Source organism: Hemitrygon akajei, chromosome 4 (assembly GCF_048418815.1).
Source record: "Hemitrygon akajei chromosome 4, sHemAka1.3, whole genome shotgun sequence".
Taxonomy (NCBI): Eukaryota; Metazoa; Chordata; class Chondrichthyes; order Myliobatiformes; family Dasyatidae; genus Hemitrygon; species Hemitrygon akajei.
In genome coordinates, this window is record NC_133127.1 from 70,338,362 (window position 1) to 70,358,006 (window position 19,645).

Genomic DNA, 19,645 nt, shown 5'->3' on the forward strand with positions numbered 1-19,645 from the left:
AGATGTTTTTCTTCCTGCTGAACTATGCCAGTGTTGCTGTTGATCATTGAACAGTAATATTGATTTTTTTTTCTCTTTCCACTGAACTGCCTGATCTGTATTTCCTACTGTTCTGCATTTCAAGATTTTGTTTCTTCAATTGCACTCGTTTTTTCTAATGACCCTAATTAAATTATTAATTAGATGGATTCATCAACAGCTTATTACACTGCTGCCTTGGTTTTGCTCCACCAGAGATACTACTTTTGTTCTATCCATCCTTCCCCTTTACTCTCTCCAACTCACAACTAACATGCTTTCTCTTTTTCGCAGTTTATATGGTCTTGGATCTGCTACATTGTTCCTCCTTCCACAGCTGCTCCCAGATACAAATATTTTCAGCCATTTGTTTTTATTCAGACTTCCAGCATCTGCAATTTTTTTTATTGTTGATAAAGTTGTTGCTATTCATTGGCATCCTTGATGGAAGCTTCATTTTAAACTGCCACAAAATGAGGATTGAAAGTAGAACATTTCATCCTTGATATACAATTCATGTAAGGTCTCTCCTGAGTGATAGTAGACCTGAGTTTTGATTAGATGGACTATGAAGAGGTCTGTCAAAACAGCCTGATCTGCATTGAAATAATTCCACCAATGCCAAAGTTTTTTCAGTAATGTCCATAGTCTGGATCCTTTGGGTATTTTGTACATACTTCAATCATTCTGAATTACTTGTAAAATTTGTATATATTTCATGTCATATTCAGAGCGCATGTATTATATAAATATTTATGTTAGGAAAAACATCTTTCTCTTCCCATAGATGCTGATTGACTTACTTAGCATTTTGTTTTTATTTCAGATTTTCACCATAAACAGTTGGTTGTTTTTTTTAAACTGCTGAAGTGGATGTGGGCAGTTGGGTATTTTGTGCAGTATTTAAGACCTCTGGCATATATTGACACTAATAGACTAATTTGACTCACAGTGACAATGGCATGACTTTTAACCACAATACCGCAGGGTCACATATAGTGTATTGAGTTTAAGTTTTCAATTTGTGGTTGAACCACTTATATGCTGATGTTTTTGTCTACTTTGGTGATGAGAGATTCAATAAAACGATTAAAGAATCTTATAGGTAGTGCAGTTTTAGCATTTCACGAGTACATGGTAAAGAAATTTATCTATTTGTAAAAACATATTTGCATCTTTATGGTGTATTTTTCTTCAAACCTATCAAGTTTGATGCAGCTCATGAATTAAGAATGGTCTTTCCTATTTCTAAACGAGGGGTGATTGATAAGTCTGTGGCCTAAGGTAGAAGGAGATGAGTTATTAACTTCAAACTTTCTGAACAATCACTCAGAGTTGAATTGCATGTGCATGTAATGAGAGCTGTATAACTCATCTCCTTCTACCTTAGGCCACAAACTTATCAATCACCCATCTGTGGAAACTTTCTGGAGGCCCAAGATCCGTATGCTCCACGATCACTGGACTAAGTGTGTAAATGTAGGAGGGGACTATGTTGAAAAATAAATGTGCTAGGTTTTCTAAAATTGACTCTTTCTACCTTAGGCCACAAATTTATCAATCACTTTCTTTCTATGTACCACCAGTGATGGCCATAGTTCAATACAATCTGATTAAATTCAGCAGCAGGATGGAAATTAGGACTACTATTAACAGAGAGCTGTATTTATTGTTGCTTTCAGTGCAACATTTTGCACCTAATATTGATTAAGGTTGGGATCAAAATTTCAGATGCACTGTGATCATCTATTCTAAAACATAGTGTACTCGCTTTTCATAGTATCTTTAAGATATGTAAAAATAGTTCTGTTTATCTTTCAATTGTAGGAAGAGAACTCCTTATTCATAGTATCATATATATCTGTATTATGTATTAGATATTGTATATCCATAATACTTGAAATTGGCAATACTTATTTTTGTGAATTCAATGTTCATTCCTGACGACGGGACTCGGCCCGAAATGTCGACAGTGCTTCTCCAATAGATGCTGCCTGGCCTGCTGTGTTCCACCAGCATTTTGTGTGTGTTGTTGTTTGAATTTCCAGCATCTGCAGATTTCCTCGTGTTTGTTCATTTCTTTGACTGGATATCTATTTGAGGTCACTGACAAAAATTATTGTTTTTCATGGAAGGTCCCTTGGATTTAGGATGTGGGTGGGGAAATCAAAACTCTTTGCATTGTGTACAATGACACTGTAAATAGATATGTAAATTATAAATTTAACTGTAATTTGCCAACCTTAGAAGAATGTCCATTACTGTAACACTGATATTTCCACTAACAACCATTGTGACTTCAACTGAGACTTCTAGATTATTGTCAATTACTGTCGAGTTCTGGGCAGATTTTTACATATCTAGGATTTAAGTGACCATATGGATTTAATTTTAGATTGCATAACTGCTGCGTAAGACATTCCATGAGACACTTTCCAGAAGAAGGCAATGGCAAACCACTTCTGTAGAAAAAGTTGCCAAGAACAATCATGGTCAAAGACCATGATCGCCCACGTCATACGATACGGCACATGACGATGATGAACTACTGCATAACTTAGCCTAGACTGAGTCTAGAGGTGAAAGCCCTTATGCAGCTCCTGATTTCTAGTTCATGGCTGAGGAGAAACAGATATGACATTACTTAAAAGTAGTTTAGACTAGCTCTTTGTAGATAAATAACTGAAACAGTTTTTGTAAATAAATAGTTTAATCTATATTTGCATTTATGTATACAAAGGATACAGTATGTTACACTTATATCAAAAAATGAAAAAATACTGATGTTACATAAGTAACAAATGTAAAAAGTACTTAATCTTACCTTCCCTGAAAGTAAGAAACATGGAAAAAAAACATTTTCAAAACTTTCATAAGAAAATATCTTCAGTAACAAACAGCTGTCTCTTTAAAGTTACTAAACTGGTATAAAAGAAAGAGTCATGGTAATAGGGCAGAAAGGATTTTAAAATATGCACCAGAATTTCAAAAGTTAGCTCTATGGCAAACTAGTCCAGGTATTATTTTTAAGTTTTCCCTCATATTGGCTCTATATTAAACAATGAAAGGCAATGCTGCTTCTCAAGCAAATAATGCCAATACTTTCCAATGATATTGTAAATGAATGAATCGCACTCCAAAGTAAGACCGAACCATTCACATAGTGCAGATACAAAGACATGACAAAAATAAGCTGCACCCTTGTTGAATAAACAGATCAGCTTATAGCAAAGACTGAAGGGAAGAGGGAGGGAAATCTACACCCGAGTAGTTCTGAAGCACCCTTCCCACATTGGCACAACTGTTTAAAGTGCTGGCCAACTTATGAGCTGCTTTTGTGCTAGTGGCTGAATAAGAAACACACTGTGCTCAAACAGATCAAACACATATGTTTTCAGTTCTTTAAAAAAAATCAGGAGAAACATTCTGCAATTGCAGAATGCAAATATCACTCCAATCCTTATGTGTTATTATGCAATAATTCTTCATGGGGCACCCTGAAAAACAAAGATCACTTTAGGGCACAATTCTTCATTAGCTGAAAGTTACAGACTGAAGAATCTGGCAACAGTTGTCAGGATTAAGGTAATTTTGAAAAAATTCCATTAAGCAGTTTTTCACTGATAGTGAATTGCAGCTTTTAATTAATCAAAATGTACTGTCTATATAAATTATACCTATACATATTCTTCTTCTTCTGCATCATTAGAAGTTGCTGCACTTTGTGCAACATTGTCTAATGCTTCTTCTTTTGATCCCTTTTCTGGAAGAGATGCAAGATCTTTAAAAACATCCACATAATTCCCAAAACCAGGGCCCCAATTTAATAGATTGTCCCAATTAAAAGCTCCTGTCGCAGCGGCATGTGTTCCAGGCTTGGGCTGTGCCTTATAATCTTCGTGACTTCCCTGTAGGACTGCAGGGCTTCCCTCAGCTCTACGACCATGATATCTTCGTGGTTTTAGTTTGCCACCATAATTATCTTCATCATCTGCATCAGATTCATTGACTTGAGACAATTTTGGCATGCGTGAGGTGTATACAGCAGGTTTGTCTCTGTCATATTCAAACTCAGAGCAGGTGAAAGACTCGTGTGAATCACTGTCTGAAGATGATTCTGGTGCAGGTGTACCATCAGCTGGGTTCCTCATTCTAGAAAGAGGTCTTCTACAGTCATCATCTGATGATGATCGCCCATGATCTGCACTACAGATACTTGGGTTTCTAGGGCGAGGGGTGTTGAGTCTTTCAACCTCCTCTATGGACAGTCCTACTGGAGGTGTGTTCTCCAGAGGAATTTGCTCAATTGGCTGTTTAAGTCGGCTACCTGGCCGTGAGCCGTGACTGTGACCTGCTGTGGTCTGGGGGCTTTTGCTTCTTCTTCCAAGTCGTGAAGCATAATTAAAGATGCCAGGCTGGCACACATCTGAATGTGCATCAATAGGACTCCCTTCTCTCCTTGCCAGGTGCAAATCTCTTGCTGGGCTGTTTCGGTAGAAAGTTCCTGGCTTTGAAAATGGAGCAGGACTTTGCCGAGACAGTGCATTAGGATTCTGGCATGTATTGTGACTCAGTGGGGTTGCTCTCAATCCTTGACTATAAGAAGGCTGATAGCTTAAGCTGCTAGCTCCAAGTGGGAGAGGAGATTGTCGGGCAAAACCCAGCGGACTGTGTCTTTGGATGGAAAATTTAGGGGTGTGACTACGAAAATGTTTATAGTGCTGTATAATGTCTGCATCTGAAGGAGCAATGCTGCTAGCATTTTCTATATCATAGTGCTCAAGTTCTGCTTCAGGCCCCATACAGGGTTGACCACTTGGCAATGTATCTGCTGCATGAGGGATGTCCGTCTCATCAAATATCAAATAGGGGTTTTCCCTTTCAATTATATCAGGCTTTGGAACTCCCTCAGGCTGCTTTCTCACACTCAGCTCTTCATCATATGGTGGAAGGTTATCAGGATCATCAAAGCCTTCATTTGCACTCCCTTTCTTCTTCTTTTCTTTCTTCTTTGCATTCTCGTCTTTTTGTACTTTTGTTTTTCTACCTCGGCATTGGTTACAGACGATCAGACCAAGAACGACCAGAGCAAGGAAAGTGGCACAGCTGCCCACAATGGCTGGGACGGCCCACAGTGGCAGAGAGAGCTCCTCCGCTTGCAGCTTTGGACTGCAGGTATATCCTTTGTCCACTCCGGCTTTACAAACAGTTCCCTGGGGACAATGAACATTGACACATACCACCACAGTCTCACATGTTTTTCCAGTGTAGAGTTCTGGACAAGTGCAGATGAATCCAGACTTTGGTAGAGGCTCACAACTCCCTCCATTCTGGCAAGGATTGGAAGCACATTCTCCAGGTAGGACGCAATTGTATGCATACCACTGGTTCACACACATCAATCCACCTGAACATGGATTACTTGCACATATGTTTGGACCTCTACATCCTATCTTAACAGAAGGGTTACTTTTTGAGATTGTAACATCATTATGCTGTCCAGTGAAGGGCAATGTTTTACCATTGTACGTTACATAAGAGATACACCCATCAAAATCTGGAAGAGAAAAAAATATTTGTCACACAAACTTTCTCTGTAACATTTGCAATAGAAATACATCTTATTTTAACAATAGTAACGATATGACCACTTTTAAGTATCCTTTATGGTGAGCTTAATTTGCAATCATGTTCTTTTATATACTTAAAAATAACTGCTTTAGATTGAGAAGTAGATCACTAATGGTTAACTGGTACTGGGACTTTTGCAAACAAAAGAACCTCTGCACTCTAACTGGAAAACCTATAATAGGGTGACTCCATATACCATAGCTGATGACACCATTTTAAGTGTATTATTACTCAATCAAATCCATCTTCCTTCTATGTAAGTGATTATCATAGATTAATAACATTTACAGTTAGTACTTAAAGCTGGGTCTAACATATTAATATTGCATTCAATTCCTAATCACATCCCAGAGGCCTACTCCAGTGGCTATACTATAGTCCCAAAGAGACAAGAGCCATTTAAAAAAAATTATATACCTGGCAACATGTACTATTTAAATTCATGCATTAAGACACAGAAATTTTATATTTTAAAATAAAACAAAAACAGCTGTTGGAATCAGGCCAGTAATAATGCTATTGGAAGTATTATAACTTATAAATAAATGAAATAATGGATACATTTAAAGGGAACAATTTGTATGTTGACATGAAAGATCAAAGTAGAAATTAATGAGAGGAATACTACTGAACAGAAAGGATTCCTAAAAACAAATACTCATTCACGCTCCGCAACCCTCTGGTTTGAACTGTGACCTTGTTAATTAACTAACGTCCCATTTTCCTTACTTATTTCTCCCCATTCACTTTCCACTTCATTTCCTTCCATTATGGAGTAATTTTCACTTCCTTTTTGTCTTTCCAAATCTTTTCATTACTCTTTTAGACCATAAGACATAGGAGCAGAATTAGGCCATTTGGACCATCGACCATGAACATTTGTAAAAATTATTAATCAATTTTTTACACTTTTCCCTTTGATTTCTGATGTTGAATAGAAAAAGAATATTTGGTCTAGACTGCCTACTCAGCAACAGTCATGCCTCATGCATCACAATGCCTATATTCCCACCTCCAGAGCTGTGAAGCTCATCAAAAGAAATTCCCTATTTTTCAGTTCCCAAAATTTGCACAATTGTAACCTATCCTTCTTCACTTCAAATTGTATTTGACAATATATGCATCCTTGGCATGTCTATTTCTCTTTTTAGCTTTGTGCAGAAGATTTCAAACTGAGGACAATAGTAGGAAACAGAATCTTGGTACATATAAGCAACACAGTTTTGAACAATGAATTTTCGCATCGTACAATACAACGTAAATTAGAGCTAGCACACAAGCCAATTTTATGTTAAGGTGTGATAATTTTGTTAATATTTAATGAAATAACTCAACTTTCTACTGTTATTTATTCATTCATTTTATGCTGTGTCATATGACGTGGGTGATCATAGTCTACAATTATTAGTATTAAACAGTTGTTGCTTATATTAACACATTAATGTATAATTCATTTAACAGGATTCCTGTGTAGGAATTAATGGAAAGTAAGAGTTTGTGGGGCAAACCTAATGGTAAACATTCAAATGGTAACTGGTACTTAGCAAAAATAACAGCATGGTCAGTGTCTATTGAATGAAGAATATTTTTAGTGGGAGAAATGCAAAAAATGCTTAGACATTAAGAGGTCCTAAATTTTTTCTGATTTTTATTTCTGCTTAATTAGTGAGGAAAATCAAAAGGGACCCTATCTATTTTACATCAAACAAAGCCAAAATTATCCTTCAAGCTTTCTTATGAAGTTGTTCAATTCTGAAATAATTATTAATAGGTGATTTCTGGGGATAAATATTGTAATAAGATTCTGGTAGTTTGTAAGAGCACAGGGAGATGAGGCCTTCGCTCCTAAGCTTTACAGTATTTATTGGTTATTCAAAGAATGAAGCACATTTAATAAGTGAGCCTGAATTTTGCTCCAATTGGCCATTAATATTTTGGATACATCAGGGGATCAACATCAATCCACAGACAATCTTCCTCTGGTACTACTGGAGAAAGATAATTGAACACTCATTAAAAGTGTGAAGGTGGACAGGGATAAATTTCATTCTTGACCACTTTTCCCCATTTCCCATCCACCATCCACCAGCACATGGAGTGCCAGGGAACAAATGTGCTGCCAACTTCCTGAGTATTTTGTTCCATTTTTGGAGGTCATAAGTACAATAATCTAAACACATATTGTTTTTAGTTCATTAAACACATCTTAGCTCTTTCTTGGGTTTTCACATGCCTTTTCCTTAAAAGATTAGCATTTTTTATTTTAAAAAATGTTACGGAAGTACTTTAGAAACATTTTATGTGTTTGAAGTAAATGTGAGAATTTCTTTTTAATCCTTTGATTTTGTTGTACTTTAATGTTTTTTAACCCCTTGGTTTGAACTGTGATCTTACAAATTAGCTAACTCTGACCCTTGGGAAAAAGTATGATCTTTATTAGACTTCAGCCTCTTTTTCTGTTTTGAGCAGAGACTGAAGAAGCTGTCTGCATAGCGTTAGATTTCAAAAGAGAGCATGAGAATTCAAAATGTCTGTCTTCTGTCTTTTGCAGGATTGACTATTACATTGTGTCTCCAACAATAACAAGGAAGCACCTCATGCATGGTAGAATTACTGAGCTGGGCCAGCCACAAGCAGAGAGGGATGCAACTCATAATGAAGACACTGAGTTGATTTATTCTGGGACTCACTGTTGAATACAACTTATCACCATGGTTCCCTTTAGCAATGGATTCACTTTAGAGTATATGCAATATTCCCCGACTCTCAGGACTCCAGTTAAGAGAATACTTTGAAGCAACTTTGCACTATTTCCATATTTTATTGCAAATTATTTTGCACTTATTTACAGGGTGAGAAAAATCTGCCTATCTTCTTACAACTTAAGGCTACTCTAATTACTCTTGGCAGCGACCCTTTCAATATTGGCCTCAATTCCTTCTGAAGATTGGGAGAAGGGAAACTAATGCACAACAAGAAGAGTAATATTACGAGTCCTTGTTTTGATCCCTTGGAAAAAAAATTAAAAAGCTCATCGACAACCTGGCCTGGAAATTCAGACCCATAGAACTGTTTCTTTCAAGTGCACCCTGTCCAGTAATCAAACCTTTTTCCAGAATGGAATGTTAAAAGGTTAAAATCCATCATACATGAAGACTGACAGGGCAGTTGAGATTCACCATTGCATTTCCAGTATAATTTCCATATTAGATGTGCAACAAATAACAGTGTTCCCTCATACAACACCTTTTGGAGCACGGCCAGAAACGTTAGTTCACATAATTCTAGGGTTTTCCATAGTTGGAAATCCCAAGATAACAAGATTATTGCTCTGGGATTTACGTCCTCTCCTTTAAGACCAATTCTTGCTCACCTTCCCAGCACAAAACTAAACACCACCAATCACCTATATCACTTCTTGACTGGCCAAGGCCCAATTCCCAAACACCTATCATTCCTGACTTCTGCTCCCTAAGACACCAATCTTCCCCGTTCTTCCCACAGTCTAGGCCAGCACTAGTTTAAGCCCCATCTAGGCTCCTGGCTGTTAATCTTTCTACTCCCTTGTTTCCTCAAATCTCGTCCTAGTTGAGAAGTGCTATTGAGGCTAGCTGTAGTGGGCTGTGTAACATCCTCTTAAAGTAACTGTGATTTTTAAGCCTGCTGTGTCCAGACACATGGATAAAGTTCAGACTTTGAAAGATTTCTGTAAGAGGACTATCTGCACCTTGTGTATTTTCCTGTCATTCCAATAATTTTCAACTGTAATTAATGGTTACCTATGCAAATCTGAGGAATGTGAAGAGTATTATAGTACATCATCTCCATTCACTTCTTGAACAAAAATGTTCCATTAATCTCTCGCATTGGCTGGAGAAGGGGCTGATACTGGCAAGAACACTTATTACAGAGACCATCTCTTCCCAGGGCCAGCTCAGCTCTCCAAGGATACTTTTCTCTTTTGAGTCTCTAATTCTGTGAAGAATCATCAGTTTTGAGCAATTTAAAAGAAAAAGAAAAAGGCCCTCATCTACAGCAGCATATTATTTTGATTCCTTCCCTGATTCCAAGGCACAGTGACTGTAAAGTATGCAAATAACTTTTGCAGCTCACCACAAATATGTAGTGACAAAGATTGGCATGGTTGTCAGTTGGATAACTCCAGCAGATTAATGAACAGTTGTAATGTATTTCTGGTGGTAAAACCATTGATGAGGGGAAGCATTCCAGCTTCTACCATGATGGGAATGGTTTCAATTATTGGGAAGCATCACATATTGCTAGTATATGAGCCAGGGAACTTAAAGTGATTGAAGTGATCAAGAGCATGTGAAGTGTCATGGATGTAAGTGGGAAGGGACTGAACCAAGGGGGACAAAATCCAGACATGCGTTCAGTAAGGCAGAAGCAGGCAGAAACAATGGGCCTCCTTGGACAGTCAGGTTTGAGGATCTTGGGTAGGAGGTGGAAATAAGTAGTGAAAGGTAAGGGAACTATGAGGTTAATGGCATTGGATAGGAGACCTCCAGAGCTGATGAGGTTGATGATTGTGAGGGAGACAATGGCCTGGGCTCCATAGTGGAGTCCTGTTCAAAGAGTAAGCAAGAAGAAGTGTCTGAGAGCTGACACCTAGTCTCAGCAAGGTAGAAGTCAGTCCATCAGACCACAACAGCACCCACTTGTCTGCAGGTTTGATGGTGAGGTTGGAGAGAGTGGTGGGCAGTGTGTTCAGAGAGGTTGAGATTTGAATAGGAGAGAGAAGTGCTGAAGTTGATGTCTCCTCTGCAGTTAGAAATGTAAAGAACCAAATGGGCAGAATATCAGAGCAAGGTTTCCAAGAAGAAGAGGAATGTTGAAGATGGGAGAAGTGGTCATCGATGGACATGGGGAATTCTTGCCAAAAAAAATAGGCTCAGAAACACAGGGGACAAGGGAAGAGCTTGGTGTCATGGTGGACGTGGAACTCACTGAGATGCAGGTGAAGGGGGACAGAGATAAGACCCTTGCTGAGGTCAGAACATTTTGCCTCAGAGAGGTAAAGGTTGGAGGGGATAGTGAAGATATGGCAGGAATTAGAGTTAGATTTGGGGGCACATGTGCACAGATGTAGAGTATTGAAGGGAGAAGAGGAGAGGGCTGGGGTTTTCAGGGAAATTGAGGTGAGAGGAAGATGGGGGCTGAGAGGAATGAAGGGGGGGGGGGGAAGAGGGTTAGAGGGGAGCCTGGGAAACCAAAGATTGGTGGGGAGTAGTGCTGGAAGATAGATAGATAGATAGATAGATAGATACTTTATTCATCCCCATGGGGAAATTCAACTTTTTTCCAATGTCCCATACACTTGTTGTAGCAAAACTAATTACATACAATACTTAACTCAGTAAAAAAAAATATGATATGCATCTAAATCACTATCTCAAAAAGCATTAATAATAGCTTTTAAAAAGTTCTTAAGTCCTGGCGGTAGAATTGTAAAGCCTAATGGCATTGGGGAGTATTGACCTCTTCATCCTGTCTGAGGAGCATTGTAGTCACAGGACCCAGTGGCAGTGAGAAAGTTCTTGGTTGGAAAATTAAACAGCCAAGATTGGAGCCAGAGCTGTGAGTGAGGAATTGAAATTACAGAACATCTTCCACGTTCAGGAAAGTTCAGAATACTGTAGTAAAAATCTTTGCAATTCCATGTCACAGTTTTCTAAGAAAAATTAGGAGCAGGTCACCAATGAAACACATACAAACATGTGAACTCTTCAACAGCTTCAAGCTTACCTATAGCAGGCCTATCACACAAACTGCAAGAAATCATTAAAAGCATGCCTCTATTAATTGTGCATGAATGGCACATAGACACTACCAGAGAACAAGCAGGGTTCCTGTGGCTGATTTCATTAGAGGAGAGAGCTGTGTCCATTAATAGAACATTTGCCGTTGAATCTGGAAACAGCAGCAAAGCAGAGACCACTGAAGTGAATAGTACACACATACTTTCAAACCAGCTACTCCTATTACTGCACCACTTTCTTCATCCACCTTCTTGCACTCTTTGCTGATTTACAAGCTGCAAATGGGGTTACTATGACCCTCATCACAATACTACAGTAGTTTTTGTGCCATTGACATATCACTGTACTGCACACCTTCCTCTGCTCTCCCTGCATGTGCTTTTAATTCTACAAATGCTGCCTGACTTTCAGAGTATTCCAGTGTTTTGTTTTTATTTTAGATTTCCAGCATCTGCAGTATTTTTATTGTAGATTTACTATATCTGCCAAATTAAACCTCAACAATTCAGTGCTGCTTTGTGTTAAGCACACATGGGAAACCCACTGTTTAGCAGCAGGAAACACCCACTTACTCTGTACTACTAATTACTTGGCATTTTTATGAATTAGTCAGAATAAGGGTTCCAGAAGCCTTGAAGAGGGATTGCAGATGAAAATATAGATAAACTTTACCACAAAAGTGCAGATGTCCATGCTAAGGCTTCGGTGACCATTTTTTTATGAGAACATCATAGGGAGAATGCGATGATGGCTTAGAAATGGAGAGCAGGAGGTCCTCTTTGAAAGGGATATATAGAGAACAATTCTCCTACATATCTTGTGTGAGGAGCAGTGAGCAACTCTTCTTGAAAACAAAATTGCTCATTGGACTTTGTTCATTTGTTACATGCAGTAGTGTCATCCAAGCATTGTCAGTGGCAGTGAAAATAGATTGCGCTGAGTATTGTCACTATTTACAACTCATCGCTGTGCTGTTGAGGTTTTTTTTTAACCCAAGGTTAGCCAAATTCATCTTTTCATTGGTCAAAGAGCAGCACAAAGGTAAGTGCCTAGATTCCTTAGGATTCCTTTGGAATTTCCACTGGTTGAAGGAAATTTACCGATCCTCAAATTGCCTTGGGGATGCCATGTAAGAACCATTGACACAGTACAGCATGGAAAAGAGTACTCAGTAGTCCATACCAACAATCAAACATCTATTTTTAAACTGGGGCAATTCTAACTCTTTATTCTCTCACATACTCATCAAACTTCTCCAGATTCTACCAATCATCTGCATACAATGGACAATTTGTTGTGATCAATTAAGCCACTAACCTGTACCTTTAGTAAGTGGAGGGTAATGGAGGACTTGGAGGAAACACATGTGGTTGGAGGGATAATGTGCAAACTTCCCAGACAGTATTGGATGTCAGGATCAAACCCTGTTCATACTGGACCTGTGAGACATCAGATCTAATGTCTATGTTGCCATATCAGCAGCTTGCAAATCAGAACCAAATGTGAGATTTAGGAACTAGGGTTATGCATTAATATACCAATATTTTCAATTATATTTGCATTATTGCTGGTCAGAATCAAAGGCAGATGTTCCATAAAGACCAGCACTGACTCTTACAAGGTCATTTTCAGCATTGTTTTATTTCTATTTTCTTCTTTTTCTGGCATGTCAGACTCCATTCATCTCCTCCAGACATCACCCTCATACAGGTGACACCACCACTTTCATACGGTTTCTCTTCACTTCCAACCAATAGTTTTCCCTTTCATACCTACATTCTTCCCCATTTCCCTGTAATTTAAGACCTCTTGAATTTCTAATTTTGTCATTTCTGATGAAAGGTTGTGGATTGTTACACCCTCTTTTCTTTCTGTAAGTATGGTTTATCCTGCTGTAGTATTTTCTGTAATTATTCTGCATTATCTGAGGACTGATGTCACAATCTGCATACTCAGTACTTTTCCAGAGGGCACAAATGATTTATGACTTCACTGAAGTGACTTCATTATAAATAATGTCATTTATGTATTGTCTCCTATATTCTCAGGGTCAGGAAAAAATCCAGAGTTTCCTGCCTTGGAGAATCAGCTAACTTCCTCCATTCATATTGTAGTTTGCAAGAACCCTGTGATCACTTGGTAAACTTGTACAGTGACAAGTCAGTTTTCAATGGTGAGACTTTGAGTAAAGTTAGGAAATTCAATGGCAGAGTGCAGATGGGAAAAGCTCACAGAGAGTGGAATTCCAAATGCACACAAATAATTGGGAGATCTGGAATCTGGTCTTATATGCCACATCTGGCATTTTCCTACAAATTGGGCCATTCACTGTACACTTTTGAAGTACTGCTGCTTTGATGTTCTGGATAAAAAAACTAATATAGATGGTCTTTGGTTATTGGCAGGAATTTGTCTGTGCTGGTGGCATAGTGCTATCCGCATCTGGACTTCAGAACAAGAGGTCCCAGGTTCGAATCCGGCTGGCTCCTCGCATGCTTTCCATCCATGCTGGGTTGAGCGTTGAGCTAGCCTCGTCAAACAGACAAACGCTAAAGGTTGCCGCCCAATGCACCAAACCAAGCATGGGGAGGAACTTGGTTATTGGCACAAATTGTGGAGTTGGGCATAAAGGGCTTTTATCTATGCTATATGACATCATTGTCCTCAAGGTAACTGATTAATCTGATTTCAAAGCTATTTTTGAGGGATAAATATTGTATCAGGTAGAGAAAATACCATTTTAAAATTTTATTAGTAATGAAGCTGATTGAGAAGCTCAGGTCCAACATTGTGTTCCCGCTGTGAGATTTGTAGAGTTGCATGGTGCAGAAATGATCCCTTCTGCCCACCACGTCTATGCCAACCTGTTTTCCTATCTACAATAATCCTATTTCAGTCGATGAATACTCTATTGTCAAGTGAATGCCAATTTTGGCAAGTTTCTACCAGTTATTCTGGATGTGGGGAGGTAATTAGAGTAGGTGTTGTTGCTTAACATCAAATTTGTTCATCTTCTCCAGCAGTACCCAATCACGTGGGAATAATGGACTGCACTAAGGAAGGAGGCCTTGCATCTCAAAATCCTCATCTCCTCAGCAATTGTAACTATTAAGTATTGAACAAGAATACCAGCCCCTAAAGCTGCTAATACATTAATGGTGGAAAATATAAGTTATTCAGTAAATTCAGATTCATGAATCCACCACACCTTTGGGGGGAAAAATCCAAGAAACAGATACGCGACACTTCCAGAATTCCTCCTTCACTTCAACCGTGCAGAGATCTTGCATAACATAACTATTGTCAATCAACCTCAACTTATCCAAATTCTGCATTCTCTTATCCATTATTCTTTCCTCAATAATTTACTTTGGCTTTCAGTCATTCAGTGTTAAAGAGGATTATTCTTGGCTTTAGACCACTTTTTGAATCTCAATATCTTTAAAATGCTTCAGATTTCAAATCTCCTCTCAATGTATCTGACTTTAACACAACTATCTCATCACACCCTCATTTTTAGCCACTCCTCAAACATCTCGATCCAAACTTCTGGTAATCATTTCCTATTTTTCTCTGTGTCTTATCAGAGAAATAGTTTATACCTCAATCATCCTCTATAGTAAATTGTTCTATATTCCAGCAACTCTCTGTGTGAAGACATTTCTTTCAATGTTATTCTCAGCGATCATTCTAAATTTTGACCTCTTGCCACAAATTGGCCACTCAGAGAAAATTATTCTTCCCTACTCTTCTCTATAAGAAAAACACATTATAAATCTTAAAAAACTATACTAGATTTTCTTGGCTTTCCTACTCCACCAAAAATAATTCCATTAACTCATCTTGTAATAAAAGGTAAAAATAAAATCTGTCCATGTGGTGCCTTCCTGATCCCAGAATGTCTTGAGACACTTCACTCCCAATTAATTATTTCTGAAGTCTATTTATTCTGCAATGCAGGCAAACACATCAGCCAAAAATTGCACAGGGCAAGGTCCCAAAAGCTTCTGTAATGCTATGGGTAATCAGCTAGAAACAATGCAATACAAAAGTATGGTTTAAAGATACAGAAAAATGTACAATTTTAAAATAGTATCTGAATTATGTCTATTCCCCTTGGCCTCATTATTTCCCAACAACTAACTATTCTGTGAATTGAAGTGGTTCAACTTGCAGTATAATACAATGGGAGATTCTTTCATTATATAACATCTGAAAACATGTCTTTTAAGCTGATGTCTCTACTCACTGAAGATTTAAGAAATGATAAAATGTAAAAAAAATTGTCAAACCTGCTTCTTCTACAGATAACAAACAATCTATGACCCATCTTTTAATCTTAAGGCAAAGTTCTGCTTGAATCATCCTGTAGGTATCGAATCAGAATTTTGCTGATGCAGCCCGATGCCTTGACTTGCTACCTTTGATACCTGCATATGCGAATTTATCTTTTCCAAATGAGGTCAATGTCTTAACTTAGGAGATGCCCACGAAGCAGAATAGGCTTCAAATGGTGAGTGAGCCTTAAGTGGCCATAAACCATAATATAGGAACAGAATAAGGCACATTGAATCCATTCTGCTAACCAGTGTCTTGGCTGAATTCCCCCCCCTCCCCCCTCCGTTCTCCTGCTTTCTGTCTGTAACTCTTAACCTTTAACCCACTTACCTATTGAGGACCTATCAATCTTTGCTTTAAATATACCCAAAGATATCCCTTTAAAACATAAATAAGGCTGTGCTCTTGGAACCTAGACTCGCCCTACTAATGGAAATATCTTCTTCACATGCACTCAATCCAGTAGGTTTCAATGAATCTTCCTTCATCCTTCTGAACTTCATCAAGTATGGGCCCAGTGATAACAAACACTCCTTGTGGTCCGTCCTCCCAGCACATCAGTGCTCTGTGACTGGGCTGAGCAGAGTCCAGCAGTGGAATAGGTGGTCAGATGTGCTAGCACTGACCTCCTGTTTGAATTAGAATTCTACATCTTGTTGAGCTTGTGCCAAAGCTCAGGACATGCTAAAAGCCCCACTGGCTGATAGCAGGCAGTTTCTTACAGCACCATCTGCTATCAGTCAATTTGATTTCACCAAGTACAGAACCATCTGTTATTCACCCTCAGGTTCTAGTTGGTGTATAAAAAAATAAGTTGATAATAACGTCAGAGCACGTTCCATCCATTGATAATAAATGCTTCATATTCAAACAACAAACTAATGTGGGGAGATTGATAACACAAGGTATGTAATTACCCACCTATTTCAGTGCTCTGGTAATTTAGCCCTGGAGGTATACCCCCAAGGGAGACACTTAGGACATTTAATCCTCCAAAGTCCTGTGTATTATGATAGATTTCTCGAGTGTAGATTCTGTCAATTGAAAAGGTTGTAATAGATCCATTTTTCTTGATTACAACGGTATGCCAATGTCCATCAGATATAGAAATCTCAGGTATATTCCTTTCTACTTTTCCACCAACACCGGCATCAGATGTGTAATGTAACTTCCCATTTTTTACCTACAGATAAAAGGAGAAACACAATATGTAAGTGTTAGTACATTATTTCAATCTTTATTACAGGCTTGCATAAAGTAAAAGCAGTTTTACTGCAAATTATCACTTTGGTGCAGTCTTGCTTATTACCGTGTCAGGTTCATGAGGTAATATAACACCGAGACCCAAATCCTTTTATATCATTTTCTCACAATACAGTAAAAACCTGCAGTATGAGAACCTTATGTATTGTATAAATGCACTCTGAAATACAGTTAAATTCTTCAAAACCGATTAAGTGCTTTGACCATATGGAAATATGCCACTTTCATTTCTTTAAAAAAAGTTGAATGCACAATATGTGAGGTGCTATGTCAAAAATGCTGAAGTTTTCATATGGTTTGCCACATGCAATTTTTAAGTAGTGTTTGGTCAGATCACGATAGAAAAATAAATATGCCAAATTTCATCATTTACTTTTGCCCGACACAGGGTGATGGTATGCAACCTCCCTCAATGTTCTGATATCAAGTTCTCTTTGTAGAGTCTATTGCACACCAGCTTGTCTTCATTAATAACCATCTCAGAGTAGATGCCATATCATTTACAAATATCTGACTCCTTGGGTTACTTCAAGTCTACCAGCAGTACTTTGCATACAATGTGAACTTTGCCATTGAAAAATGAAACTTCCTTATGTGGAAAGATTCCTGTACAAAACAGCTGCAACATTTTTGTTCTTTTAAAACAAGGAAGTGAAGTCTCAAAGGTGCAGCATGGTTGTTGCATGGCATGTACGGGCCCAGCTGAGGCGCCGGAACCCAGGCTTGAGAATGAGGAACGAGCCAATGCTTAGCCATTGCTTGAGAAGGTTTGAAGCTGATTTGAAGTGGCAGATCTGAGGCGAGGTGAAGGGGCCTGGGCCAGAGAGTGTACCGAAACAGCAAGGCCTGGGTCTGAGAGTGAGGAATGCTGAGGTTTGGCCTATTTCAATGCTGGGTCGGATTGAAAAGGTCAGGATGTTGGGGCCATAGGCGAGGAATGGGCCAGTGTTTAACTCACTGCTCAGTGAGGTTTACTCATTTCTGCACTGAATTGACACCGTGGCCTACAATCAAAGGGCTCCTGGACCGGCTGCAGTGATAACTGGCTTTGTGGCTGTAAACTCACTTTTGTGAACTTTAGTTCTGAATGGTATTTGCTTACATTTTATTATTTGCATGATTTGTTCTCCTTTTGCATATTGGGTGTCTGACGGTCTTCTTTTAAAATGGGTTCTATTGAGTTTCTTTGTTTTGTAGTTGCCTGAAAAGAGATGAATCTCAAATGTTCTACCATGTTCTGCTTTCATTCAAATTACGGGCAAAAAAATATATTTTTAGTGTTTTATCCTGAAAAAACAATGAGAGTATAATATTTTAATCTGGAAATTTGATATTGAAGAACATATCTTCCAGGGCTAATGTTGTTTGCTTTTGCCTTAAGCATTGGTGTCATGAACAAAGTACATTTTTCTCCAATTCATGATCATTTTCCATGAAGTTCCAGGTTCTAAAGCTAAGACCTGGGAGTCCATCATATAGTCTGTAGTTGGCTGGTAAGTGTTAAGATGAAGGATGTTTCTGGCACAATGCCCAGCACTAGTTAAACCCTCTCAGCATTGTGGCAAATACTTTTATGAAGGAAGGACATGGGTGATGGGAACAATGATTAAAACCAGAGCAGTGCAAGCATTCTAATCAAATCATCTAAAACTAGCTTTAATCTTACCTTCACGGTAGTATAATTGCTGCTTTCCTGGACATGAATTAAAATACCATTTTTGCTTCTTGTTCTGAACTTTATGTCCAAGCTGCTTGCAGTAACAGGTTCAAGAGGCTGATGCTTCAAACTCTGGGTTAATAAATAATCCCGCTTCTTATTCTGATTAATCATATAGTCTAGACGTCCCCTACCATTCAATGACAAAGCAGTGTCCACGTTGACCACTAGAAGACCACATTTTTAAGCAGAATTAAAATCAACATTGAAACACTTGGAAAGACCTAATTCAGCTCATGTTACAGTAGGTTAATTATTAATGATGTGCAGTTGGTAATTAAGGTTAAATACATCAAATTAATCAATGCATCAATCATTCTTTCATTAGATAAAGGTGAAAGGTGAACAATACAAACGTTCCAAATGTCATGAATTTGAGAGGTCAAATAGTGAAGAATTAGGAGTAGAAGAAGGTTATACATCCTGTCAACATTGGTCCGGTGAGCTTGACATTAGTAGTGGGAAAGTTATTGGAAGATATTCTAAGGGACGGATATATAAGAATTTGGATAGACATGGACTGATTATGGATTGTCAGAATGGTTATGTGCATGGTAAGCCATGTCTAACCAATCTTATAGAGTTTTTAGAGGAAGTTACCAGGAAAGTTGATGAAGGCAAGACAGTGGATGTTGTCTGCATGGACTTTAGCAAAGCAGTTGACAAGGTCCTGCATGGGAGGTTGGTCAAGAAGGTTCAGTCACTCTGCATTCAAGATGAGGTAGTAAACTGGATTAGACAATAGCTTTGTGGGAGAAGCCAGAGAGTGGTAGTAGATGGTTGCCTCTCTTACTGGAGGCTTGTGACCAGTGAAGCGCTGCAGGGATTGGTGTTGGGTCTGTTGTTATTTGTCATCTGCATCAATGATCTGGATAATGTGGTTAATTGGATCAGCAAA

General features: G+C 38.4%; 1 protein-coding gene across 2 annotated transcripts in view; it reads right to left on the bottom strand.

The window, feature by feature from the left end:
• Window positions 1-2,720: 2,720 nt before the first annotated feature.
• fat4 (FAT atypical cadherin 4) overlaps window positions 2,721-19,645 on the bottom strand; it is a 363,521-nt gene continuing 346,596 nt past the window's right edge. Inside the window, exons 16-18 of one of the 2 annotated variants that reach the window (XM_073042814.1) lie at window positions 18,697-18,914; window positions 16,689-16,950; window positions 2,721-5,575 (exon numbers count right to left, since the gene is read on the bottom strand). In XM_073042814.1, the coding sequence (XP_072898915.1) occupies window positions 3,696-5,575; window positions 16,689-16,950; window positions 18,697-18,914 (2,360 nt within the window). In that variant the 3' untranslated portion in view covers window positions 2,721-3,695. Of the gene's footprint in view, window positions 5,576-16,688; window positions 16,951-18,692; window positions 18,915-19,645 lie in introns of those variants that run through there. The other variant, XM_073042815.1, reaches the window with a different exon arrangement.